This window comes from Mugil cephalus, chromosome 19, assembly GCF_022458985.1.
Source record: "Mugil cephalus isolate CIBA_MC_2020 chromosome 19, CIBA_Mcephalus_1.1, whole genome shotgun sequence".
Classification (NCBI taxonomy): Eukaryota; Metazoa; Chordata; class Actinopteri; order Mugiliformes; family Mugilidae; genus Mugil; species Mugil cephalus.
In genome coordinates, this window is record NC_061788.1 from 20,333,918 (window position 1) to 20,361,581 (window position 27,664).

General features: G+C 40.4%; 2 protein-coding genes across 4 annotated transcripts in view; one reads left to right on the forward strand and one right to left on the reverse strand.

Annotated features, from left to right (window-relative positions):
- The window catches only part of rab27b (RAB27B, member RAS oncogene family), a 57,617-nt gene extending 48,041 nt beyond the window's left edge, over positions 1–9,576 (forward strand). For all 3 annotated transcript variants that reach the window (XM_047570702.1, XM_047570703.1, XM_047570704.1), the window contains exons 3-6: positions 245–333; positions 2,127–2,230; positions 2,451–2,574; positions 3,295–9,576. In XM_047570702.1, the coding sequence (XP_047426658.1) occupies positions 245–333; positions 2,127–2,230; positions 2,451–2,574; positions 3,295–3,481 (504 nt within the window). In that variant the 3' untranslated portion in view covers positions 3,482–9,576. The remainder of the gene's footprint in view (positions 1–244; positions 334–2,126; positions 2,231–2,450; positions 2,575–3,294) is intronic.
- A 663-nt stretch (positions 9,577–10,239) lies between these two features.
- The window catches only part of LOC124997008, a 53,399-nt gene continuing 35,974 nt past the window's right edge, over positions 10,240–27,664 (reverse strand). The window contains exons 8-25 of the mRNA XM_047570469.1: positions 22,637–23,059; positions 20,980–21,270; positions 20,267–20,308; positions 19,529–19,627; positions 18,910–19,068; positions 18,692–18,793; positions 17,933–17,991; positions 17,512–17,659; positions 17,320–17,424; positions 16,941–17,093; positions 16,638–16,805; positions 16,144–16,317; positions 15,475–15,564; positions 15,293–15,376; positions 14,535–14,653; positions 13,890–13,998; positions 13,137–13,300; positions 10,240–13,021 (exon numbers count right to left, since the gene is read on the reverse strand). Of these exons, the coding sequence (XP_047426425.1) occupies positions 12,901–13,021; positions 13,137–13,300; positions 13,890–13,998; positions 14,535–14,653; positions 15,293–15,376; positions 15,475–15,564; positions 16,144–16,317; positions 16,638–16,805; positions 16,941–17,093; positions 17,320–17,424; positions 17,512–17,659; positions 17,933–17,991; positions 18,692–18,793; positions 18,910–19,068; positions 19,529–19,627; positions 20,267–20,308; positions 20,980–21,270; positions 22,637–23,059 (2,610 nt within the window). The 3' untranslated portion in view covers positions 10,240–12,900. The remainder of the gene's footprint in view (positions 13,022–13,136; positions 13,301–13,889; positions 13,999–14,534; positions 14,654–15,292; positions 15,377–15,474; positions 15,565–16,143; positions 16,318–16,637; positions 16,806–16,940; positions 17,094–17,319; positions 17,425–17,511; positions 17,660–17,932; positions 17,992–18,691; positions 18,794–18,909; positions 19,069–19,528; positions 19,628–20,266; positions 20,309–20,979; positions 21,271–22,636; positions 23,060–27,664) is intronic.

Consider the following 27,664-nt stretch of genomic DNA (forward strand, 5'->3'; position numbering starts at 1 on the left):
AATATATTTTGTTGCGAGAGCACCATCTGTAAGGATTCATAAAGATCTTCTAAGGCCAGTCCCTGGCTGCTCCTTAAAAGTTAACCTTGTGACTGAGCGTAAGTTTGGGGGCTTGTAATTCTATTGTTGTACACCGTTCATAGGAACTGAGATCAATTTAAAAACGCCTCTTATTGGGATATAACCATTTGACCTTTCATCAAGAGTCATTACAACTAAACATGTGATGTTGCTTTGTCCTCAGCTCTACACAGCATCTAACCCCAATGGGACAACCGCAGGAAAAACCTTCAAGGTTCACCTTCAGCTCTGGGACACAGCTGGACAGGAGAGGTGGGCAGTTTTTTATCCTATTAGGACCGCCTACTTTGTCTCTGAGAGACAATGTAGCACTTTTGTGTGATGAGCTGGAACACTGACTGTAGAACAAAATGTATGACTCGTCTCTACTTCTTCCCATTGGTCAAACTGATGCCATCTTGTGAATTTGTAGCCACAGTCTGCACAGCACTCTCAGACCCATCCCCCACAGTACGCTGTACCCTGTTACAGTTAGAAAGAAATGTCGGATTGTATGCTGCACTTTTTTTCTTTTTTTTTTTTGGTCCTACTCTCATGTTCAAGACCGCTTCATGGAGCTGTTGGTATGACAATTGTTAGTTATCATGATGTCACATGCTGTTCAAATAATTCATCAAATAACTGAAACAAAACTTTGCAGACAATTGACTTGAACATACATCAGTATCATATTAACTACCTAAAATATCAGAAAGCAGATTTTTATTTATATTTTTGAAGGATTTGCCGTGTACTTTAGTTTGGTTCATCCACTAATGTGGAGATACGGCTAAAGACTTTTAGTGCAGCCAGCCACCAGGGGGAGCTCCGCATGTTTTGGCTTCACTTTTGAGGTAATGTCATGATTTTTTCCTACAGTCTATGAGTTAGGCTGGTTTTCCATGAAGGCTGGCTGTATGGAAATGAATGGGGGAAAACAGCTCTTGTTAATTAGGATACTTTTTCATTCTCACTTCATATTAAATCAATTTTTTTTGCTTAGGTTTAATTCTCATATTTTCAAAATGTCTCTGGTTAGCCAATGTAAAATCAAAGAAAGATTGCCCATAGCTGAAATACATCATGTATAAGTATGCTAAAGGGCTGGAGGGGGAAACAGCAGATCTTTATTTATGACTGCATGTGTCAATCATGAACGTGTTATGTGTGTGTGGTCTTTAATTGGAACTGACAGCGATCTGTTGTTCTGTTTAGAAAGGCCTTATGAGTCACTGCTGGATGAGTCAGTATTAGTTGCACAATTTTAATTGCATTTACTCAGCTCATTGTAACAAAACAGTTTCCTGCATTTAAAAACCAATCTCTGCGATCATTTAATCAAGCAGCTAAAGTCATTATTGCACCTATAAGATCAGTCTTTCATGTCATGGAAACCTCCCCTGACAGCTGGTTCTTTATCTTGATTGTCGGCATATTATAGGGATCATTTGGTAGTACAGTTCATTGCAAACCTTCCTATATATGTCTATGTACATATGACATTTTCATTTCAGTTTTCCGGGTCACTTACTTCTTAGCTTATTAGCTCGTTTGTGGAAGAGTATATTATTTGTTGCCACTAATCACTCTTTTTCTCTTTTATATATTTAGAAATGTATCATAACCATTGCTGTTTTGTATACTCAAACAAGGGCAACTGGACTTGTTGGGTTTCTTGAATATGTTTCACTACTCATCGAGGTAGCTCCTTCAGTTCTACAAGATGCATAGTGGACTGTTTTGATCCAGTTTTCCTTCTTTAAGCAATTCCCCAAAAGAGTTTCCTCCAACTGCAGTTAAGTATGTGGTCCTTAGAGACTCTCATCATACCTCATCCTGTTTAAACCACAGGTCTCCACCAGTCTTTTATAATGGAAGAAGCTACTTGGGTGAGTTTTGAAAGGTCTTCAGAAACCCTACAAGTCCAGTTGCCCTTATTCCACATATATATACACATATATACATATATATATATATATAGCACGACCTATTTACAAGTTAGGAATTTAGCTTGCTTTTGTGCAATGTTGAATACAATACCAATATTGTTGGTGTTCTTGTTGCAGGTTCCGCAGCCTGACAACTGCTTTCTTCAGGGATGCAATGGGGTTCCTGCTGATGTTCGATCTCACCAGCCAGCAGAGCTTTCTCAACGTCAGAAACTGGATGAGTATGTTTACTGCTTGTTTCAGATCAGAATCTTTTTCTACGAGCACTGCCATCAAAATAGTAAGTGCTTCCAAACATGGGTTTATCATCATGTGCACACGAATTAAAGGACGACAATGAAGGTTGGACAGAAGACACAGGAAATCTAGCAACAGCGTACAGTTTTTCAGTATTACAAAATGATTTGTTTGTTGTTGTTGTTTATTTGTATTCATTTCCAGGCCAGCTACAGGCCAACGCCTACTGTGAGAACCCAGATATTGTTTTGGTAGGAAACAAGGCGGACCTTGCCGACCAGCGGGAGGTTCAGGAGAAACAGGCGAAGGAGTTGGCCGACAAATATGGGCAAGTTTGTCTTTCATGTACATTATTTAGTCTAGGTATTTTTTTATTCAGACTATGACTAGAATATTAAAGCATTGGAGGCACAGGCCACAGTGTTTCATCAAGAACTCAATTGCCGCATTTCTGTAGTCAACCTGTCAAACCACTCTATTAAATAAAATATTAATTTGATTAATGAGTCTTTCAGTCAATGAACTGTCTAAAATGAAATTATCGCCGGAATCTTAAATGTTGTCTTCATATTTATGTAGGAAAGAATGAAATGGGGAAAGTTTTTTTTTGTAGATTTACTTCTTATTAATGGATCTCTTGTTTATCTTGTCATTTGTGTGTTTTAGGACTGTCTGTAGGATCACACATGTATGCTTAACTTTGGCTTTCTAAAAAGACTGTCTCAGTAACGAGTTACAGAATGTGCTGCACATTTGTGACTGAAGAAACATTGAATTTAGTGCTTTGTAGATTTGATTTACTTGGGGACTGCAAACAGTCAAGCCAGCTCTAGCCCAGTTGTCTGGGTGTATTCCTTCTGCACTGACTATGAAAACTGACTGTTCTGTTATTACATATCCCAGACCTTGATATATGCTGTTGTCGGGAGATAATTATTCACCGTTCATGTTTTGGCTTAATAGAAATCATGGAAGCATTTGGATATGATAAGATGAAACCTCACAGAAACTTTGTAAAAATACACCATTTGCTTCTTGCTCCTGACAGGATCCCCTACTTTGAGACAAGCGCAGCAACCGGAGCAGAGGTGGACAAGGCGGTGATAACACTGTTGGACCTGGTCATGAAGAGGATGGAGCAGTGTGTTGACAAACCGCCCGCCGAGCCGGCCAATGGAAACGGGGCTACGAAGCTCTCAGAAGCACAGCCCGAGGCGAAGAAATGTGCGTGCTAGATCCAGAAGCGGTTCAGGACGACAACCAGTCAGCGCTCCTCTGTCTTCTGTCCTTTTCTTCTTCACATCCCCTCTTTCTTTCACTCGGTACTACATTTTTCAGAGCATGTTTGTTTCATCTTCACTCTCTTTGAAACTAACCTCGAGCCATCTTACAGTCTGATTTTCCTATCTTTGTTCTTCCTTATTCCCTAAATTGTTTGCCATGAAACCCCTCTATCCCCCTCTAATGGACATTCAAGGTAATGCAGCGACGGCCTGACTGCCTTTTAGGGGGGAATTAAAGCAGGAGGGGAACGTTTCATCACTGTCTGAAATATAATGTGCCTCATTGGATACATGCAGCCTGGGAATTAAGCTCTGCATGCTCCCAATTTCTCTGCTCGCAAGTGCTTTAAATGGACCCAAACCCTCAGACAGAGACATTTCAAACTTTAATTTGGACTCTTTAACTTGTGATCAGTTCATTACTCTGCATCAGGGAGAAAGATTTAACATTATGTTTAATTTGGGTCACAAAGAGCTTAATATCAGGCTGCGTGTCTGTGGGGAATTGAGGATCCAGTGTGTTTTTAATTTTATGTTTTCCCTCTTTCACACCATGTCCTGTGCTGTACCCGTATTAGACACATGGTGATCTTTCAGTCCAGAGCAGTTTTGTCCAGTTCACACAGGCTAGAAGTTTACTATTAATGCGGCACGTTGTGTTTTGTGTAACTGGTGTTATGTCAAAGGTCTTTGACACGTTGGCGAGTACAATTATTTGTTTTTGGAAACATACTGTACAACCTGTCTTACTATGTCTACTTATTAAAAAGGCTGAAACCAGGGCACCTGAACTTGTAGGGTTTCTTGAAGACATTTCACCACACATCCAGATCGTCACCAATCATAGAACTCGAGAAGCTAGTTGGATTAGTGGCAAAAAGTCTTCAAGAAACCCTGCAAGTCCAGCTTGATATTTTGGTTCTGCCATGACCTTGATGACTGAGAACCTTCACAGGCTAATGTCTGCTTGTTAGCTTCTCTAGCTAAGGTTTGCATATGTAATATTTAGCATATGTAAGACATATGTAACAGCTTGCTCCACAATGAGCAGTGCAGCAAAATAGCAGGCCTTTATTCAAAGTTCTGTTTTAGTAAAAAATAAAAACTTCCTCAAGAAAACGCAAAAAAACAGAGAAATATCGTGTTATTTTCAGAGCAGATTTCTCTTAGCCTCTTGCTACTTTTCAAGAACACTTTCTCAACTGAGTATAAGACACTATTGTCTGACTTTATGTGCCAAAAGTTGTCTCTAAAGGAGTGTGTGTCCCATCTTTGTGTCGCATAAATGATATCAACTCAATAGCGTGTGCTAAATTACGCTAACGTAACACATTTTGCTGTGCATTAATAGAGAACTGCCATGTGATGTTTTTTTAATGGTTCAGGTTTGTTATTTTGCATACTTTTACATGTCATATATACATATTAGTTGTTTTGTAAGTATTATATTTTTTCCCAGCCTTACATTAGACGACTGGTTCAGTTAGCTAACATCCAAATCAGGTTACATTTTGATGGTATGCCAGACTTGATTGTTTGCATATACAACCTAGTCTGGATGCCAGACAAGCTGTCTGCCACAAAAAAATTGCCACAGTGTGCCACATTTTGTGCTACGGAAAGTTCGACTGGAATTGCTCCACTGGGAATTGATTATGCTCCTACAAAGGCCAATCCTGCTGGGCCAATCAAATAGCTTATGTGGGTTTTATACATTTATTTATAGTGATGGACAGAAGAGTAATTGGTTGGAGGACTATCCAATTGAGCACAGAGGTATTTTTTCTTCTCTGGTTCGATTGAAACATAATGAACTGACATTCTCATTAGAGTCCGGCTACATTAAACTGTCCAACACCAGTATGGGTACAGCCTGGCACATGTGCAATTAAGAAGAAAAAAGGCCAACATAATATATCATTAATAGTGTGTTTACCCAGATAGATGTATTGTTCCAAACTGCCTTGGCTTCTGAAGCATTATTCCACTGTGGCGTGACGGACGTTTGAGTCAAGTCAGCTAAAAATACTGCGTGCGTTGGAGATGCGTTGTCACTGGAATCTGCTACCATTTAAATTAAAAACTAATTGAACTGTAATGCCATTCCTAAAAGAAAATAATACGATAGAAAAAAGTAAATGAAATTATGAGTCACTTGAATAATGCCTTAGAACTGTTACATATCATGAAAATAGTGAGATACCAAATGTCAATCAGCTGACATCCGATCTTCACGGCAGCTGATTTTAGATTTTGACCTGCCCTCTCAAAGTGGCAAAGTGAATTCTGGTTTTGCGCCCCATACTGTACCTGTTGTTAGATTACATGGCGACCAATTATTTATATTGAAATAAAAGTAAAACATGTATTGTTATTTCTTTTGTCATGCTCCTTTGTAGTCTTTAAATACCACCCTCCCATTTCGTTTTATTTCATTTTGAATGTCAAGATAGAGGAAAAAAATATACTATTATAAAGTCTTGAAGAAGTACAATAGAAAATTATTTTCTATTGCTTTGAAATGGGATTTTGTTACACAGTTGCTTCGGAAGGTATTCAGACCCCTTCTCTTTTTACAAACTTTGTTGTATTGTAGATTTTATTTCAAACTCATGAAAATGGTCACGGTTTCCCCTATCAATCAGCTCTCAGTAACCCATAATGACAAAGTGAAAATATATTTTTTAGACAATTTATTAAACATCACAAATTGAAATGTCTCACTCACCAAAGTAAAGGTGCTTAATTCAGTTTGAATTTTTTCTGACAGCCATTACATCTCCATGACTGAATGAGTTTAAGCCCCATCAGTAATTCCTCCTGAAGCCACTCCTGTGTTGTCTTGGCAATTTTGGTGACCTGCTGCTAAATCTCATGTGGTTGCACTGTTGAGCAGGTCTTCATCTCTTTGTGACTGGTTATACAGTCATAATTTCCTCACTTCTGACCAGTCCCCTTGTCCCTGCTTCTGGGACATGCCTCCATAGCAAGATGCTGCCACCACCGTGCCTCACCAATAGGTTTGTTGTATTGCCATCCTTACAAAGTTCCTTCTTGCTCTGCCATCCTGAGGAAGAGTTACTGAAGCCAATCTCCTCTTGGAAACACAGAGCTATAGAAATGTTTTATCACAGGAGGCTACAGACGCTTTGGCCTTCATTTCCTGGTTTCTGTCCTGACACTAACCAGTGTACATACACAATTGTGTGCCTTTAAAAACTATGTCCATTTCATTCAGTTTGAAACAGATTGACTCGAGTTGGTTTCTAGAGACATTTCAAAGCACATTCGTTCAATTTCTGTAACTGCTTGTCCTCTAGAGCGTCGTTGGGGGCGTGGAACCTATCGCAGCTGTCATTGGGCGGGAGGCGGGGTACACCCTGGATATGTCTCCAGTCTATCACAGGGCTAACGCAGAGAGATGGACAACAATTCACACCTATGGCCAATTTACAATTACCAATTAACAAGCATGTCTTTGGACAGTGGGAGGAAGCAGACATAGGGAGAAACTGCAAAGACCCCAGTGGGCCTAGATTCAAACCAGGACCTTCTTGCTGGGAGGCATCAGTGCTAACCACCACTGCACTGTTCCACCCTCATTTCAGAGCTCAATAAATAAAATAAGATGCACCTGATCAAAGTTTGGAGCTACAACAAAACAATTTAATCGTTTTTGAGGTTTTACTCTGTCATTATGAATTACTGAGCTTAGATTGATGGGGATCATGCTGAAAGTAAAGAAATCAATCTACAATAGAGTAAACAATTGTGTGAATACTTTCTGATGCCACTACAGCTGTTTTTCTTACGTCCATGTGTACCAGTCCATTGAGTAGATACTGTGCAGAAAACCCAGTCAAATTATGCCATACCATCTCTAGCACAGTGACCCCATCACACAAAACCCATTATTAAAATGTCAGTTATCAACGTTGAGTCTTAGATTATTTAGTTTAACTGCATTTAACAGTTTTTCTTAAATCAAATAACAATTTGATCTGCCTGACTACTTGATAAATTGTGAGCGCGGCTGAGTTGAGATCATCAGCACTCAATCTAGAATAAGCACAGCCCAGCATAGTATTAATGTCTGGTCTTCAAAGTATACTCAAACTGTGGCCAGTGGTTGTTATGAATGTTATGTTTGGCAATTAGCAAACACTGCTCTGACCCTTATTTCCTTATTTATCCATGGAGCTGTGGCTTTGCCTACCTGTCAGCCACATTTACTGCAGGCCAGTGTGCCAAATGCAAAACTGAAATGCCACAAACCCAAAGCTCATCCTGCTGTTCTCTCAACCTTAACATTTTTTTTTTTTTTTTTTTTTTTTTTTTTTACATTTTATTATTATTATTTTTTTAAGTGCTTAATTTTTCCCATCCTGTTCTGGTTTGAAAGCCACACAGATTTATTTGCCAACAGCTGATCTCAGTGCCATAACAAACACTTGCCACTGTTCAGTTTTAATTGGTCAGAACATTAATTTGCTGGTTACATAAAAAAGCTGGCTCCCATAGTTACTTCGCAGCAATATTTCATCGCTTTGTGCTGCTTCCAGCTCACCATCTACTTATTTCCTCTGTAGATTTGATCTTTCACTTTTGTTGTACGTATTTAAAAAACAAAACAAACAAACAAAAAAAAAACATCTATTTCAGAAGCAGATTTGTGAAAACAACTTCATTTGCGATTTTGTTTTGTTTTGTTTGGTCTGTCTTTCATTTATGAAACAAGTTATATTTTGGACGACTTGTGTTAAGTGCATTAACTGAAATGGAAGTGTTTGGCCACTAGAGGGCAGGATAAACTAAAACACAATAGTGACCTTAAGAAGCTGTGTTGAGCTTCCTGGTTACACATCTTGACTCAGTCTTCACCAATGGAATTAAGTTTTCTTTCTTCCTTTCTTACCTTACCTGTGGAGGTGAACTTGTTTATAATGAAGTGGCTCTGAATGGTTGTAAGAGTATCCAATTGGATGCAGAGGTCTTTTTTTCTCTCTCTCTCTGTATTGGTTGAACTACAATGAAATCCAACTCAGACTCTGGCTTCAGCAGGCTTGTATGCTCCACCTTCTTCACCAGCTAATCACAAGCTTCGTGCCTGCCTGAAATAGTTTGCTGTAGGTGCCAAACCATAAAACCAAAACATGAGCTCAAAGAAGCTAAAAAGCTTTGCTGCAAAATACAATGTGGGGTCACTATGAGGGTAGGAAGGATTAGTGCAGCTTAACATCTAAACAAAACTGTTGATTATTTTCATTTCCTTTGAAGGCTTCCAAATCTGTGATGATTTGATTAAGTTTGGTGAAATTGGAAACTTATGGGAATCCTCTAATTTAGATGACTTGCAGCTAATTTGGAATCAGATATAGCAAAATGTATTGAATGAATATACTTTGCAAGTACTTGGGGTTTCTCATTACCCCCAAGTTGGACAAGCATTTTCCTCAAACAAATGCCTTTTAGGAGTGACAATCTTCCGAGGACAAATTGTTGATTTTTAACAGAGCCTTTCTCATTACATTGCTCAGTGTGTTTTTATTCAAATCTCTTCAACACATGTACACTCTAATGCTTTTAGTTAAAGTTAATATTTATGTTGTATTTAAACATCTCCTCCATAAAGTCTTAAATGTAGTTTGCGAGTTCACTTTGAAAGTTTACACTGTCTGCAGTCATGTTGTGCCTGTTATTATAACTCTTTTGTCTGATCCTCTGTATAGTTTGTGAGCTACTTAATATTTTAATGCATTATTGATTATAGATTATAAAGCAGAGGCAAACGAGAACAGAAGTCCTGGTGTTGTTTTTGTGCCCGATATATCAATCTAAGTACCTCTAAGAGCTTTTATTTTTGGAGATCCTCTGTGTGTAAATTCTTTCTGATGCCTGCGGTTTGTACTCGTTTGTTTTCTGTGTGTATTGATGCCTGTGTGTGTTTGTTGCACCGTCAGCATGTTTGACACCATGGGAATGGAATGACCTGTGATGCATTCAGTGTTTCTGATGCCAGAGCTGCAAATAAATCTCTGTTGGTTATATCCTTTGTTGTGTTGAGTTATTTTTTCTTTCCCACAACGTGAGGCTGCTGTTTTTCAGTTTGAAAGATAGGATTATAAGTGTTATACTGTATCTTCAATGAAATGTGAACCCGTTGACCTGAGTAAATGTCAAAATATAAAAGTAAAGGGCAAAAAAGGACATAAACTATATGAAAACAGAACTGCCCCGCCTTTTAATGGCCACTAGCTGGTTGGTTCCCATGACACATGATCCTAAGTCGACGTGATGTTTCGTGTATGTCGTATCTACTATTCTTACACATGTATCTGAAACTCTATTTTTCTTTGTTTCATCGTCATCTCATTTTCTTTGTGAGGAAAGAGGTGCTGATTGAGGTGTAGCTGTGAGTCACTTTGTAATCTAAGTGTATTATGACAAAGGTTTTACTTTTGCAAGAATTCTAAGAATATAATCAGTGTATAACTTTTAGCCCTTTAAATTACAAATTATTTTGCTATATATAAAGTCTATATTATTGTTACACACATACATATATCGACCAATTACACACAGTCAACATCACCACCAAAGGCCTTCACTTGCTGATTTAGAGAAATATTACAAAAATACACCTGTTTCATAAATGAGTGCATGTAATGGATATTTTTTCATCAGAAAGAAACACACAAAAGTACCTCAAATCTTAGTGGAGAAGAATTTATTTGCATTTTGTACTAAGAAACTTCTCACCAAAAAAAGAGAACATGAATAATAAATACCCACAAACAGATGAACCAGTAAGAATGTGAAGTGTAGTTATAAAAATAGGTCAACATATTTAATTTTTACATTTCTGTAGATACCATCATCTTTTTTTTTTTTTTTTTTTAGATTAACCAAAATAATAAAAAAAAACACACACACACACACACAAAAAGCAGTTTAGCAATTACAGCTGAACTACAACACTCTTGTGAATTTGTGCTACTGTTCCCCTCCAAAAAAAGAAAAGCAAAATACACCATCAAATGTAAACATAACAAGAATTCAAACTGCATACAACTATTAGCTTTATGTATTTTTTTACAGGCATCCTTCAAGCAGCTAACATGCAGAAGACAGCGAGAACAAAACTGGGCAGGACAATCGGCAGGAAGTTAGTCTCCTTCAAATTAAAGCACTGACAAGTCTTTTGGGTCTTTCGTGTATCTGAGAATGAATTGTGTCATATTTAACTGTTGATTCGGATTGAATGACACAGTCCTGTTTCTGTCTCTGCACTACGTTTTCTATTCAAACAAAAAAATAATAATTAACTATGTCCTCTAAAACAAGAGCATGAAAGACATTCAACGGGTGTGACAGAAAACCACAGAGCATGTGTATGGAAATGCGTGGCACTCTCCTCACAACAGGTTTTTAAGATTCCTTTTGCTTCAAAGTTCAGTTGCCAGTGAAACCGCAGTATAAAGAAACAGTTGACAACACTTCTCAATCTATGGTCACCATCTTGATTGAGTGAGTTGCACATGAGCTCTGTATTTGAACCTGTCCTCTGATCTATCGATTAAGTACTTTTTACTGTGTATCGTTAGATGTAATGTCTGAATTCACGGTGAACGTCAGAAAACATGATGAGAATACCACACACTTCCATACATTTTTTTGTTTTACCTCTACCACCCTTTAACACATTTCCAAACAGTACATTAAGTAAACATATAACTATCATTCCTGTATGGTCTAAGGTGCCCTGGGTTTTTGTTTGGTTTGACTGAATCATGATAATACAATAATACAAACTGTAATGAGAGATTTTCTTCCTGGCTTTTTATTTTATTTTATTTTATTTTTTTTTTTCTCTTCCTGGCTGACACACATCTTATATCTAAATCTTATATACAGATACTGTGTGCGGGCAACGTAGTGAGTTATATCAATGCAGCAGCAAAACCCTCCTGAAATACCTGAAAGTGAACTCTCAAAATCATTGCATCCTCTAAAATTAAACGTCTGCCCAGCAAGCAATTGAAAACGCAGGGAACGCAATAATCTTCAATCATAAAAACAGCAGGAACGTTCAATATAAATAATGTGTTTACTGGGTCTTCGTGTGAAGGAGAACAGCTACTGTCACCTCCGAACATCCAGCAGTTACCTCTCTGTTATACCTGGTTGCGTGAACGGCGCCCTCTTCTGGTATTCACAACCTTGTAAGAGTGAGTTCATGAGACGTGTGCGTGGGTTCCCATTTCTTAAGCACGGGTTCTACTTGAGAACCGTCAAATAATCAAAATACTACAACACGGAAAATTCATCCCCATGCAGACTGTAGACGTCGTATAAAAGAAACACTGTTAAATAGGAGAAGTTAGTTGAATTTACAAGAAATTTCTCTTCTGGAAACCCAACAAAAAATATTCCCATTCCCATAAAAAAACAAAAAAACAAAGTCTATCTTTTACCATTGAGAATTTGAGACTTTAAAGCTTTTAAGCTACTGATGTAATCTGTACACTTATGTTATTCTTTGGTAAATGAGCTGATCATGATTCTTATGTTATTCTTACATAGAACGAGCCTGGAAGCAAGACACACTTCCTTTCCAGTACAATTTCTGTGGCGTGATGTTGATCTGGAATCGCTCCGTTTGGGAACTGATTATGCTCTGGCAAAGATTGGAAGAGCAAATCAAACCATTTGGGTGGGCTTTATGCGGTGATGGAGTGCAGGTAGAGGCTCTTTTTGTCTATCTCAGTGTAAACACGCCCCATAATGAAATCCCAAATGCGTTACCAGACTCACATTCTAATAAGAACTGTGTATGGCTTTCCCAGGCTAATGGAGAACATATCATCCAGGAGCTAGGAACGTCTAGGAGCTTCCAGGTGGACTCACACATATGGTTCTTCTAGTAGAGGGTAATCAGTGGGTGTGTTGTGCAGATTTCCAACATAAACTATTTGCAATTTTCAAACATAATCTAGTGATGGAGTTAAACTGGCAACATGAAGAGCGTAGAGCTGGTTTTCCACAGCTCAGCACCATCATTTATGAATATTTATATTCTCTCTGAGGAAATTATTAGGAAATTGCAATAAGTTTAAAATAAAATGCTAACAAACATTTCAGCTTTGAGAAGACAGCTTACAAAGTGCTGCAGGGTTTGTTTGTTTTTTGTTTTTTTTAGTCCTGTGAAGACACCAAAAATCCAGCAACACACCAGAGACACAGAGATTCTTCTCCTTTAAAAAGTTGAACGGGCTGAAAGAAGTCATCTGTTTAATGTCTTAAACAATCATTATATCTCTATGTACACTCTCGTTTTATACTGACAGACGGTGGCGTCGGGGGGGCGATGTTTAGACTTTGGTGACAGTGGTCGTCTCTTCCTGCGGGGGCTGGTCTTCGTCTTCATCGTCGACGCTCAGGTCCAGCCTCAGGCTGTCCAGCGTTTGACGGATGTTCAGGGCCTCCTTACGCCTGTCAGCGACAGAGGTGACGTGTTACTTGTTTAGCACAAAAATTATGGGGAGGTATGTGAATAAGAGAGAGGGAAATATGTGAAAGATTCAAAATGATAATAAAAAGTTTTTACTTGTTCTGCAGGTGTTGGTCAAGCAGCTGCCTCTGCAGCCGGCTGTTTGTCTCCCTCTCCTCGGCCAGCTCTCTGTTGGCGTGGCGGAACTGCGCCTCCTTCCTGCTCGCCTCCTCCTCCACCTCGTTCAGCTGCCGCTTCAGACTGCGGATCCTCTGGGTCAGCTGGAGAACAGCATCACACAGCTCCGGTTAGCGGGCGGCAGTGGGAGTATAAAAACAGCCTAGTTCCTTGTATGTAAACTGCAACAAGCTGTATGCTGCTTGGGTATCTGTGCAGTTTAACATAAACTGGGAATCTGAATTGTTACGAGAAATGTGGACTCAAAACACATTGGATAAATTCCTGAATGGGTAATAGCTAGTGAAATGTCCAAGCATCAATGTCTAATAACTAAAAAGTTCCCAAACTGTGTGTGAAATGAGAAATTTCTACTTAGAAAGCATAAATCTCTCACAAAAACACATCATAAAGTATAAAATGCACATGAGAATGTACACAGAAAAACAGAATATACTTTTCTGCATATTTAGACTTCCACAAAACTCTATAAAGTATAAAACAGTCTCCAAATAATCCTTAAATTAAGTTTGGGTGTGATGAGGAACGTGTATATGTTATATGCTACTTATATAATGTGTAGGTAATATGCATGCAGCGCAGTCTTGCGTCGTTTTATTGCAATGCTCTACTGCCCTCATGTGGGGAGAGTGCATGCATTTGTGCGCATGCATCTGTGTGTGTGTATATTACCAGGTCTTTCTGCTCATTAGATATCCGGTGCTCCTCCTCCAGCTGATCATTCAGCTCGTTGATCTTCCTTTCCAGTTTACTAATGGTGCTTGCCAGAGTCGCTTTGCTCCTGCACGAAACATGCACACACATCAGCTAGCCGCTCATTTGAAATGACCAGGGCACCACACATGTTTTTGCATGTTTAAACTCAACACATACTGTAGCTCATGTCACAGCTGCTGTTTCTGGAAACTAATGCTAAAAGCATAGAGCATGCACTTGTAAACAGTCAACAGGCATGTAAAGCATAACGGATCAGTGGCAAATAACCTCCAAACACACTGGAAGACAAACCCCATGTTCTGACACGGCCCCTTTAATTGGGACGATTTTCTGCTCTGATTCTCGACCTGTCCTGATAAGCTGCACACATCTGAATTTGTCCATCAAGTCACCAACTAATGGAAGTTTTACCAGAGCATCCCACTTCTTTAGTTTGCTCTGGAGTTGAGGTATATGAATCTACTTCAAAGTGATTTCACATTACTAGGCATGTTAGTTTTTCAGAAACACACGTGATAAAAGTTATAGTCAAAAGTGATGGACAGAACACATTTCGCTCTGGCCTGGTGACAAAAGAGAGTTTTGTGTGTTTTGGCTGACCTCTCCTCGATCCTCAGGGTGTTCTCCAGCTCCTTGACTTTAGTTTCAGCCCTGGAGATGACGTCCTCCTGAACTCTGGAGCTCTGCAGCTCCTCCACCTCCAGACGCAAGTCACGCAACTACACACACACGGACACAAATCTATTTGAGATGCTTTTGCAAAGTGTTTATTATTTGTATGTATTCTACAGTGATTGTTACAGCTTGAATGAGACATAACTCATAGCAATGGATCATAGATAGAAATCTGAATGTACGGTATTCTCTGGGCGATGATACAAAGAAGTCAAACTTTAAGGCAGAAACACGGAGGGAGGTGGCAGCATCATGTTACGGGTGTGTCCTCAACAGCAGGGACAGGCAGACTGGTCAGAGCCATAGACTGTACTTAAATATGGACAATGGCAGATGCAGCTTCTGGACCTATACTGCAGCCAAGAAACCAGGAGGTGCTCTACTTGCTTTGGCTTTACTTTTGAGGAGCAGTTCAACCGTCCACCTTTACACTATCTGTGGTAAGAGCTAAGGGAAATATCAGTGTAGCCAAAAAAATTAAAATTGGTCCACGCAGTGCAGTAAGGTGAAAAATTAATCCCGCGAGCCAGATTGGAGCCTATGGTGGGACACTTTTTGGTATGCTTGACACACATTCTGCCTTTTTTTTTTGTCAAATTCAATATTAGCCAATGTATCTCTTTAAAATGTAATACACAAATGTAATACACAAATGTAATACACAAAACATGCACACACTTTACCTGTCTCTCCATGAAGGTCTTCTCAGTTTCCAGCTGGTCACTCAGATCCTTCTCCTGAATCAGCTTCATCTGCAGCTGCTCCGTCTGAAGGAAAACATAAAAAAAGAGTCAAAAACCAAAGAAAACTTGATATGAATAGAAATGACCCATCGCTGGTTTCAAGCAATGGGTTAATATTTCACCTGTTCAATGGCTCTCTTGTGCTTGGCGGCCCATCTCTGCTCACTGTCTTGCAGCTCCTCCACATCACTCTCCAGGTCGATCATTTGTTCCTGAAACGGAAAAGATAAAAAGTCACGACCCAAACAAGAGAACTTTTAATTAAAGAGCTTGTGAGGTGAGGTCACTCTGTCACTCCTCGCGATGACAACTGTTTGCCACTCAGCTTATTTAGAAATGGGACAGATTAAGTATCTTCAGAAACGGCAACATGTATATTTGGGATTATGGAATTAGCGCACTGATTGCTAAACAGGATTTGCATAATTAATACCCCATTAACCCCAAACTCTGATGGTTTGCATGACTGATTAATTCAAGTGGACATCTCTGTTTGAATCATTCGGTCATGTGCACAAAGACACTGTGGATGCTGCCTCGTATGGGGCTGAAAATATGAGTTCAGGAAATCATATAATATTACGAATTCCTTTTAAAGTCATCCCAAATTAAAAATGTAAAACTAGTTAACGACTTTTTATACTAGTACGTGGTAAATATGTATGTCATTGTGGTATATATAGGAGCTATAATGTATTTATTTCCAAATAAATCTATCCTACTAACAAGTGTGTGTAAAGCACTACGTGTGATATATCCTGCTATTCTTGATTCTGCCCTTAGAGTGGTACCTGAGCCAGTTTGAGCTGTTTGGCCAGGTCATCTCTGGCCTGGTTTGCGGTCTGCAGCTCCATGGTCAGGTCCTCCACCGTCCTCTCGGCCTGCTTACACATCAGCTGCAGCCTCTCTCTGGTCTGGATCTCCTCCTCCAGCGTCCTCTCCTTATCAATCAGTTTACCAGAGACCTGAACACATAGATACAGTGTTTTATTTTTAATGTCCAATCTTATTGTGGGAGTTTCGGGCTGATGAGGTAGTGGGAGAGGGATCTTTTGATTGAATAAAAAAAAAGACTCAATCCCGTGAAGCCGTATATGAGAAATAATCCGCAGCCTACAACCCACAGAAAGTGCTGATAAAAGCTACTTCCAAGTATCTGAACCTGTATTGTTAGTACATTGTCTACATCCTAATCAGGTCTACTTGTTTAACTGCCCTCCTTGTCAAACCTGGCTCTGCATCTCAAAGCACAGCTGAGGCTCTAATGTTAAACAAGTGGAAATACCTCTCCTTGCAGCCTGCTGACTGTAGCCTGCAGCTTCTGCAATTCCTGGTCCTTCTCCAGCAGAGTCTCCTCCAGCTCCTCCACCCTGAGATGATCATCCTCGCGCAGTTTTTGCTGCAGGTGCAGCTCAGCGTTAGCCTGCGTGGACATCTGCAGGGCCTCGGCCAGCTGGAATGCGATAGAAAGGCAGTGGTTTGATTCGATGGGTGAATGTTTACTTGGGTATCAGTGACTCTGTTGAAATCTGTACCTGCATATGAACCCAACAAAACAAACGTTTTCTGTCTTTGTCTATGTCTTTACCTCAGCCTCCAGTCGGACAATGGTGCAGTTCAGTTCAGATGTCTTCTTGTCTTTGCTGTCTTTGTCGACTTCCAGCTCCTCCAGTTGTCTCTCCACCATCCACAACTTCTCAGCTAGCTTCTTTGAATGCTGCGTCTCCTTTTCTAGGTTGTCCTGAACGCAACACACAGCAACACATACATGCAGTTTAGAGTTATGCTTCTACATACCATACAACATACATGTGTTACTGCCATCCCTTTTAAGATGTATTTTGATGTACTTCATCAAGTGTTCAAGTACTTGTACTGCCTCCTCCATTGGTGGATTTCCACTCTAAGGGCAAATGAGGCCACGCCTCAACAGTACTTTATGTTTTTCATTGAGTTTTTCCCAGTACCTCAGCATCCTGGATCTTGTTTTTGAGTGACTGCTGGAGGAAGTTGAAGGCGTACTCCTGGTTGTTGGCCTCCAACATCATGTCCCTGGCTTGTTTCACCTCAATCTGCACAGCACACAATACGAGTTAATCAAGCTGACATGTGTACATCCACAGAATTATGTTATCCATCCATTCATCTGTACATCGCACCTCCATCGCTCTGTATCTCTCTCCCATGGACTGGTTCCCCCTCTCTATCTCCATTATCTGATCTCTCAGCCTCTTAACTTCGTTACTCAGCTGAGTGTTGGTCCTCAGGAGGTCCTCGTTGTTCACCAGCAGACCACGCATCTCAAACCTTGAGAGAGAAGCGGCAAGCAAGGTACAAGAGGGGTTAAAAAGGAACTTAAATACTACCTGCAGGGGATGTGACTCTGGGTGGGGTGTGGGAAAAACTAAACCAATCTAATGCTCAAAACCACATTCATGCAAATTGTTCAAGCAGGAGCATGTCGTCCACCTAAAACTTTACCAGCCTCTTCTAGTTTTAAGAATACTACACACTAACATTATACTGACGTACACCCTAAGCACAAACCAGTGATGAAAGGAAAATCACGTTATGGCCCACCTGATCTGGTTCCTCTCCTTCTCCATCTCCACACTCTCCGCCTCCAGGAACTGGTTTCGCTACAGGGATCACACACACACCATTACAAAGGCCGTTTCCTACTGTGGAATGACAATAGCTGAAACTACATGGGTTTAAAACCCAAAACTTCCTTGTTCAATAACACTACTTCAGCTGTCAATCTACCAAAATAATGTGGATAAGGGAGGATAATGATGAACAGTAGTTATCAGTTTGCTTTGGCCTACAGGATTACAGAGAATATTACTCTTAAAAATGTGAAGACAAAAACAAATAAATATACTGTATATTTGTAAAGAACATGAAGAGACGAACTACACTGCAGGTATCTGCAGATAACAGATAAGTCCATGTTGTTCCTGTTAATGCTCCTTCCATACATATTTGCACAACTTATAATTTATCCCTAGTTCTTGTAGATTTGTACATATGCAAAACTAGTACATTCTTTGCTTATGTATTAACCCTAACCCTAACCTGAGCTGAACCACTGTGACCAAAATACATCACTAGGTGCTGTTGGTCAAGAGGAGCTGGGTTCTGTTGGCTAGGTTACAAGCTCTGTCATTTTCAACTCGAGTAAGATAACATCTTAAATGTACGTTATTCTCTCTCCTTCTCTCTCCACCATCCAAATATCCTTGTATTCTGCTAGTATTTCCTCCATTTCCATGTTCCATGTATGCCAGACACCTGCAAAGTAACTACGTGAATCTCCGAGATTCAAATAATACCTACCCTTTGGCATTCATCCAGCTGTTTGGTCAGTTCCTCTATAAAGTCCTTTTTGTTGTGTGTCCCCAGAGTGTTAGAGCGCATGGTGTAGTGGTTGTGTACCACCTGTAGCGACAAAAATACGTCCATGTACAAACATGAAAATACATTACACGGTGAGGAAGTGATATTAGAGATACAGACTGTGCGTTCCATATGTGTGCATGTGTCAGTAAACGCACCGTGTTGTTTGAATCGAGCCTCCTCCTCACTAGAGCGTCGTAGGCGGAGAAACGTGGTCGAGGAGCGGCGAGGGTGGGTGTAGGTATGCTCACGGGACTGGTGCTGCGACTGTTGAAGCTGTACAGGTTCATCTCAGAGGTGGCAGGAGACAATCCACCCTGGACCAGGAGATTAGTCGCAGGCAGTAGAGGAGGGTCAGTGACCTTGTTTCACTCCATATGTTATGTAAATTCTCAGTAGTGGATTACAATATTGCAATAAATTAAGTTGTTATAACTTAAGTTCAGAAGCAAGACCATGTCATTGTATTTCCCTCTCTTTTCCTTTCTTCCTCTTCCATCTTTCATTACAGAAACCAGGGGACAAGGGCCGCAATCTTCCTGAGGTTTGCCCCCACCCATCCCTTGGGTTTCTCTGCATTGCACCCTTCTCATCCCTTCCCCTTCACCCCCATCATCCCTCCATTCATTCCCCTAGCATCCCGTCAATAAACTTCCTTGCATCAATTAAGGCTTGGTCTTTGATAGTGAATACACTAAGACGGACAAAAACCTTTTTCTAGAACATGAAAGCTGGACAAAACAAAACAAAAAAAAGTTATAATATAACATAACAGACCTTAAACTCAGACATTCTGTACATTGGGTTGTAATCCACAGAGGTGGGCGTTGCGTACGGACTGTTGAACACCCTGGGAGGGCTGTCAATGATACCCGCCTGTAAATACACAAGCACCATAATACCAATCAATAAGGCACGCAAAAAAACTGACACAAGGGCAAAAGCCAACAATCATACTGAAGGCAAATGTGCAGAGGTGGTTGTGATTGTAACATTTGTTCTCACTTCAAAATAGGACTGCATCAAAGGCAGAGCTGTGAAAAATGCAGCTGTATTTACCATGGACCCCGTCAATGTAATACATTTCTACACTGTTGCATTTCTTAACTGGAGTTTTTCATTTTTTATTTAATTCGATCATTTAGGAGATCTGTATACACTTTGATATGATTATGTGATTACTTGCTATTAAAACAAGCCAAATCTTGTAACAATAATGCATCCATAGAAACACAATTTCAAGAAACAATATTACCTTAACAGGGTGGTGGTATCGTTAGTTGTAAATGAAAAATCATCACATTAATTATTGTTGAGTGAAATAATTATACTAGATGTGTGCATTCAATAATAAATATTTGGATATATGTATCTCTTACAGGAAATCTCCTCTTCAGGTAGTATTAAGCTGATTAGAGACATTAAGCTGATGCAAGACAGGAGACATGGTGAGGCTGAGAAACTCGATTCAATGGTGTGATAGCAGTTATGTGACCAGGACGGCCTACAAGAAACCTTAAATCTGTGTTTTTTCCTGTAGATGGGATTGCACAAAAACTGAAATGGAAAAATAAATAGCGTTAAGTGAATGTTACACAATAGATTTCTCACTTCTGCATCATAAGCTTCTGTATAAGACTGATCAGCAGTTACCGAAATGTGCTGCACAAGTGGGCCGCACCAGATACTGAAAACAAGGGGTTGTATACTTTGCCAAAAAAAAGTGTTATGTTAATGCTACATAAGACATTTGTCGGTTCAACATTACAAGCCCAAAGATTTTTTTGAACAGTGCCATGATATGAAACATTTAATATAATTCAGCTGAATTAGATTCAGGATAACAGGATTTCTAAATGATGTCAAAAGCCCACTGTTCAATCGCTGGGATTCTTAATAATTTTGGGATCTAAAAATGGGATAAAAAGTATCACAAAAGTGAGACAGTTTCTCAAAGTACCTGTATTCTGTAATGAAATAGCTTAGCTGGAAGTGGCACTTTAAATATTAGTGCAGCAGTACATTTTCTTTTCACCTGATTCAGAAAAAAAGACCTTCAGGTTTTACTAAACTAAAGGCTTCTACACTGAATTTGCAACACAGTGCTTTCAAGCTGTGTTTTGTCCAGAAGATGGCACTGTTTAATAATTGCTGTTAAAGGATCCTTAATCTTCCTGAGCTGAAACACAACACACACACACACGAAATTCATGGTCTGCCTCACCCACCCTGTCAGACATAGTGTCCCAGTCCCGTGAGGCCAGAGACTCTAGGGAACCACGGTAGTGGTTCATTCCCTGCCGGGTGGTCTCCCATTGGGCAAGTCTGGGGCCGTTCTCCCCAGCCGACATGCTGCCTCCCAGACCATCTGTATCCTTGCCACTCAACCCGTTGGTCTTCAGCTCATTGTTGAGGTACAGTTGATATTTGGGATTATTGCTGACCGACACAACTTTAGGGGTGGTGGGCTCTTCTTCCGTCGGGCTGTCTGACTGCTTGTTTGAATCAAATTCTGACTCCTGGAGGAAAGAAAAAGAAAGATGAAATGAAACCGGATGAAACATAAAACTACATCTGATGGAGGGTTGAAATCACTTACAACAGTGAGACAAATCGCTGATGGATGATGAGTCAACTGAGCGTGTGTCATTGACAATGACTGACAGCAGATAGGACAGGACATGAACACATGAGATAGTAGACTAAACTTGCCTGAAAATATTGGTTTTTAGGAGGTGCAAATTTACATCACTTCAAAGCTGTGTTTCATCTGTAATCTGGCATCTTGGGATTAAACAAGACACACTGCTGATGTTCCATATTATTATTTTATTAAGCTGATCTGGCAGACATGCACCAGGAAACAGATGCTTGATTCAAGTAATTTTTTCACCCCGCCTTTAGCCCTGGTTTGACCTCCAACAACTGAAAAATACAATATGGGAATCCTTGTCTTCAGCATCTGGTGTGATCCACTTTTGCAGCAATAACAGCAACTGAACATTTCCGGTAACTGCTGACCAGTCTTCTACAGCAGCTTGGAGGAATCTTTGAGCAATTTCTCAGTATGGGGCCACTTCAGTTCTGAGATGTTGGTGATACTGCTTCAACAACATTTCTATTGAACTGAGGTCAGGACTTTGACGTGGCCCTTCCAAAGTATTGGTTCTTCTTTAACAATTTTTTGTAGAACAATTTGCGATCTTCTGACACTTCTGAACAGATGGATTCTAATTTGGCTTTAACTTGTAATCCTCGAAGTGATGTTATTTTTTAACCCTAACCCAACTTACAGATATGTGTATTTGTCTTAATATTTCATTTCTTTCATTTTGTAATTAGTCCCCTCTGACAATCATTTTGAGTTCAGTATTAATTTTAGCTTGTTGGAGGCTTCCTTTAGACTTGTAAAACAATGATTTCAAACAATCTACCACAATATATTATGCTTGTCTCAGTGACAGTGACATAAACTCAAGCAAACACTGCAAAAAATCTGCAAAACTTTTATCTTTTTTGATCACCTTTCATGCAGTAAAAAGTGAGACAGCAATAGTGGGAAGGTTGTGGTTATTATTTTATATCAAGGGCTAAAACGGAAACATGTGAATCTAGTGTTCAGGGAAAGAATTGTGGAAAAGAGTAAGAGTTTATTAGATCTAGTCAGAGTGTTCAAGGCCATTTTGATTAGTATAGTCGAAGAGGATGTGCTTTATAATCTTGCATGCTTTCAAGTCATCATGCAACTTGGGTACGCCGCGTTAATCATGCAGGGAAACGTGTTTTCAAAACCTGCAATACCATGCAGCCGGACAATCTTCATGCAGAGACGATGCAGAGCTTTTAATTTCATGCAAGGACGTCGGAATGGTTGGATTCTCTTACCGATCCCATGCCAGAGTCAGTCACTGAATCACTACCAGAGTCTACGGTTTGTGTTTTGGTCCTTGGTTCTGAGTCTGTCTTCTCAGTGCCGCCTCCTTCTGGACATTCAATCCTTGCAGTTGTCTGAGCGGTTTTAAAATGAAACCCATTCTGAGTTGTTTCCCCGAATGCAGGTGTCACAGTGATGTCGGGAACTGGACTCTCATCTTGTGCGGCAAAGCTCAGTGACTTGGACTCGAAAGATTTGGAAGCAGAGCCGTGATGTGGACCAGAGAATTTACTGATCAGGTCTTTGATGCTGTTGGCTCGTTGCAGGTATGAACTGTTGGACTGGCCTGCAGTTGGTTTCTTAACTGCCTCTTTTTCATTGGCAGTCTGTTGGGGACTAAGTGGCGACGGGGAAGAGGAGGTATCTGGTGCATGCTGAAAGAAGCGAACACAACAACAGATCCCCATAAAGTATGCACTCACTTTCAATAAATAAGTGGGCTTCTTTTTGATTATTCATGATGGCACTTAAACCATATCACCCAGGAAGGTACTATGTGTTGATCACCTCCTTCCATTCTCTCTGATAAGAAACTTGTTTATTCACCACTATTTTGGAGTAACAGTGAAATTCAGAAGAAAACAACATGCCCATAGTGCTGGCCTGGCTTCACAAAGTCACAAAGAGAACACGGACTGCAGCAGAGTTGGAGGACAACACGTGCATAGGTTTTTAATTTGTGTGACACACTGAGTTTGTTGATAAATTTAATATTTGAATGTGGTGTGTAATTATTTGCCCAAGCCGACTGCCAACTGACTATTTATGGGTTGTAGCTATCAAACATGACATGAAGTGTATGTGCAATATCTGTACTGTCCACTACAATACTGGAAAGAGAGTAGAGGGAACTCCAGCTCCTCATCTCTCCTCCGGACTAAAGCTCCAGGACAAATTAGCCACTGCTAGAATAACAACATCTGTCTTTTCTAAAGTTGCAGTGGAATGCTTTTTTAATCTCCTTAACAGAGACCGAGTGGAACGGCAGCATATGCAGGATACGACCAACGTTTCAGCCGGTAAGGGCCGGTCTGTTTTGGTTTATTGAAGTGATAAAGTCATTTGATTATTTACCTGTGCTGAAATACAGCCCAATAGAGACATCAGTAAAGGAGAATAATTAAGTCAGTCACTGCCTGAATCCTGGTTTATATTTCTGTAACAGACCTACACTGTAGCCTACAAGTGGCCCGCTTGTGGACTGATGTGTCGGCATTGCTCTGTGAGTACGTTGCCAGAACGTTAGTCAGAGGCGTGTTGAACGGCAATGAAGGAAAAAATGTAAAAACTAGACGGCAGTGGCAGGAGGAAGGGGGGGTCTTCTGTGCTTGTCCATCTATTGATTGTTGCTAATTCATTCCGATATTATGTAGTCTAGAAGGCAGTTAGTTCCACCAAACATTAAGTAAATCACAGAAGAATAGTCTCCTCATAATTCTAAATTATTTCTTGGAAGCAGCATGTTAAAAGTCAGTTTTTCTCTCCATCTCGGTCTAGTGTTTTTACGGTGTGTTGTTGACTGATGTAATTCATCCGTAATGACATGAAGCCCAGCGTGTGTGCGTAAGGACATGTTCCTATCCTGACATAAATCCCTCTTGAGAAACTGCAACATCTGCTCGTTCATCTGAACCCCCCACCCCCACCTCCCAGCCAAAAACAAAAAAACATCCCACTTTCTCACTCTCTCACATGGAATTAAAAGGGGGGTAGGTATATAAACAAACAGGCAGTGGGACGCTGAAATTCAAAAATCCACTCCAACTTGAACGCTAAAAGAAGAGGAAATGTCAGCACTTTACAGTTTTTCGCCAAAAAGCCTCTTGAATAAATCCAACTTTAATTAACAATCATAACAAGGAGGCCCATGCCACTTAGGGAAATGAAGTGGCGAGCATCCAGGGGTTTAACTTTCAGAGCTCGAGGGTCCAAAGCACCGAGTGGCCTTAATCCAGGGGACTCGCCTGGCTGCCTCCCCCGGGGACCAGGAGCCAGGGCTTGGGTGGGAGCGGGAGCCTGGGCCTGAGACGGCTGAGAGGGAGGGTGGGTGTCTAGGGTTTAGGATCACTGCTAATCACCGAGGTATTAAAATGTTTACAGGCCGTGGAGGGATTAGCTCTGAGCTGATGATTTTTAATGTTATTATTTTTGCCCTGTGAGCTGAGCTCGCTTAGTTTGGACTCTGAGCCTCGTGGTATGAGGCATTGTTACTGTAATGGCAAAAATCCTGAGCTAAGTTCAGGTCATAATTCCATATGGGGTCACTTGGTAAGTAGAGAGAAGGTCATCACAGGAGATATGTTCAATTACTATATATTTAAATAGGACTAAATATAAATCCTTTTCAAATCACTAATAATATCTTAATTACTTATGCAGTATATACAAGCCAGACTGCTTTCAATGTAAAACACTGCACCCACCATGATTATTACATTACAATGACCAGAAAAGTTGGCAAGGCACTAACGAGTTTACCACCACAAGCTGCTACTGATTTTTAGTATCCATTCAATTAATCAATCCACAGATTTTTGTGGTTTTGAACACAACTTTCTCTGATATTCTGTATACACAGACTCCCAAAATCCTAAGAAGTGAATGGCAAACAAGGTCATTCCCAACACCACCACCACCAACACCACTACCACCACCACCATCACCATGAGCTTTCTGATTTGGTGCATCATTAACAGAAAAAAAAAGGTAGAGGAGTATTTTTACTACTAGACTCATTATGGTTAAAAGAAGGCCAATGCTAAGTTTATGGGGGAGATAGAAAAACGGATCCCTACGCACATCCATCCATTTCGCAATAGTAGTCACTCCTAAATATTGACTCATGATCTTTCTATTTTATAGTATTTATATTCTTTTATAAAATTCCTCTTCCCTGTTATAACAGGTATCTAAATTATGTAAGATCAGTGCAGGGATCTGAACTCGAATACAGTTCATGTTAGGACAAACAGGGGGATAAACAGGGAGACATAGCTTCATTCAGGAAAACCTCGGACAAATTCACTAAAGTCCTGGACAGACACACACACCCACACACACAATGGTCCATTCCCTCCGGCCTCACTACAGTACAGCCATATGGCATGGAGCAGTGCACCATCTGACCTAGATATACGACAGCAATGCACCCTGTGAATGCGGATGCTCGGTGCAGAAGTGCTCTGGGAGTCCAGAGTGAAAGGTCAGCAGAGGCCAACTGTTTAAAACCTAAAACACATAATATTTCTGTGGATCTGAACGATTCTGATGCAGACATGAAGTTTTAGGAACAATTCAGCTAAACTTGAGATATTATGACTGCGAGACACAAGTATGGGTCCTAAACCGAGTGTCTACATCTCCCACAAGGCATATAGTTTATAGCTCACCCTATAGTCTGCACCTCTTATTCATACAGGCAATGCAGCCTTGCTGTTCATATTTTATATAAGACATCATACAACACTGCTACAATCACTGTTCCCTTAAATGTCATGGCAGTAGGCATTGTACTGATAGAAGTCTAATTTGGTGTGGAAGGTGTTGCAATTGTTTGTGAGAGTCTGCATGGATTTCTTTGATAGACAGGCAGGTTTACTCAGAGATCTGGGATTCAACTTGAGGCCATCTGTACATTAGACAACGGAGCATGAAAGAACAAGTCAAGTTGGGAAACTTGAGCCCCCTTCATCTCTTCTTGAGCTAAATGAACCTCAAACATTTCATTATTTCCATGCTCAAGGCCGCCTGGTGGCTTTGAGGACAAAGATGAAGATCGATGTCGCGGTAGCACCGAACACCCAAACAAAAGACGAAACAGAATGAGGGGTCTGGACTGAGAGGGAGAGAGAGCTTTCAAGCTTGTTTTCTAGTTTATGTTGTGGTTGATTTTCCTGTTGGGCAGCACAGTGGTGTGGTGGGTAACACTGTTTCCTAAAAGATTTGGGTTTAAATCCATTGGCCGAATGGGGCCGTTCACAGTGGAGTTTGCATGTTCTCCCTGTGTCTGCGTGGGTTCTCTCCAGGTACTCTGGCTTCCTCCCCCACAAGGACATGCTCATTAGGTTCATTGGTGATTCTATATTGTTCGTAGGTGTGAATGGTTGTCTGTCTCTGTGTTAGAAGTGAGATAGACTGGACCTGGACTAGACCTTTGTTTTCTACTTTCCTCTGTGTTCCTTGCTTGGGGTTCATCTACAACTAAACATTATTTTTGTTTCTTTCTTCTTTCTTAATTTTTTCAGCTTTCAGTCCAAGTTCCTTTAGCCTGTTAGCTTTCCTTACATTCACTCGCAGTTTTCTGGCCTCTTCTGGTCTCCCCTACCATGGAGGGTTATTTCCTGGCTTTTTTGCATTCTAATTTACCTCTCTCTTAATGCTTTCTCTTCTACTATGGTACGTTCCAAATTCTTTCAGACAGTTTTCTGGCTCGCTGTTTCCATTTTGAAGTTGTATGAGGCTGCATTTGAGTTCCTACAGGTTGCATCTTAATTTATTACATTGGTTTTAGTTTGTTTGAGCTGTGCGATCCTCTGTGCTTTTCAAGATGTTGTAGTTGTGTTCCTCTTCAGATCGCTTCTGTCTCTTTTACAGGTGGCTGGAGCCTGTCCCAGCTGTCACTGAGCGAGAGGTTATATCCTGGTCAGGTTGCCAGTCTATCACAGGGCTAACACGGAAAGAGGACAACAACCATTCATGCTGACTTGCACACCTGCAGCCAATTTAGAATCACCAATTAACATAACAAGCATGTTTTTGGAGTGTGGGAGGAAGCTGGAGCAACTGGGGAAAGTCCATGCTGTTTGTCATGCTTTTGAATTTGATTTGTAGATGAGAGTTTTACATGCCATCTCAGCATTCAACCTTCGGTTTATTGCAAATGGGCCTTAACCTTTAACTTCTTTCATTTAACTTCACTTCCTGCCACCGTTGAGACCACTCAAGCAGTTATTAGTCTGAGACACTTCTCAACCTCAAAT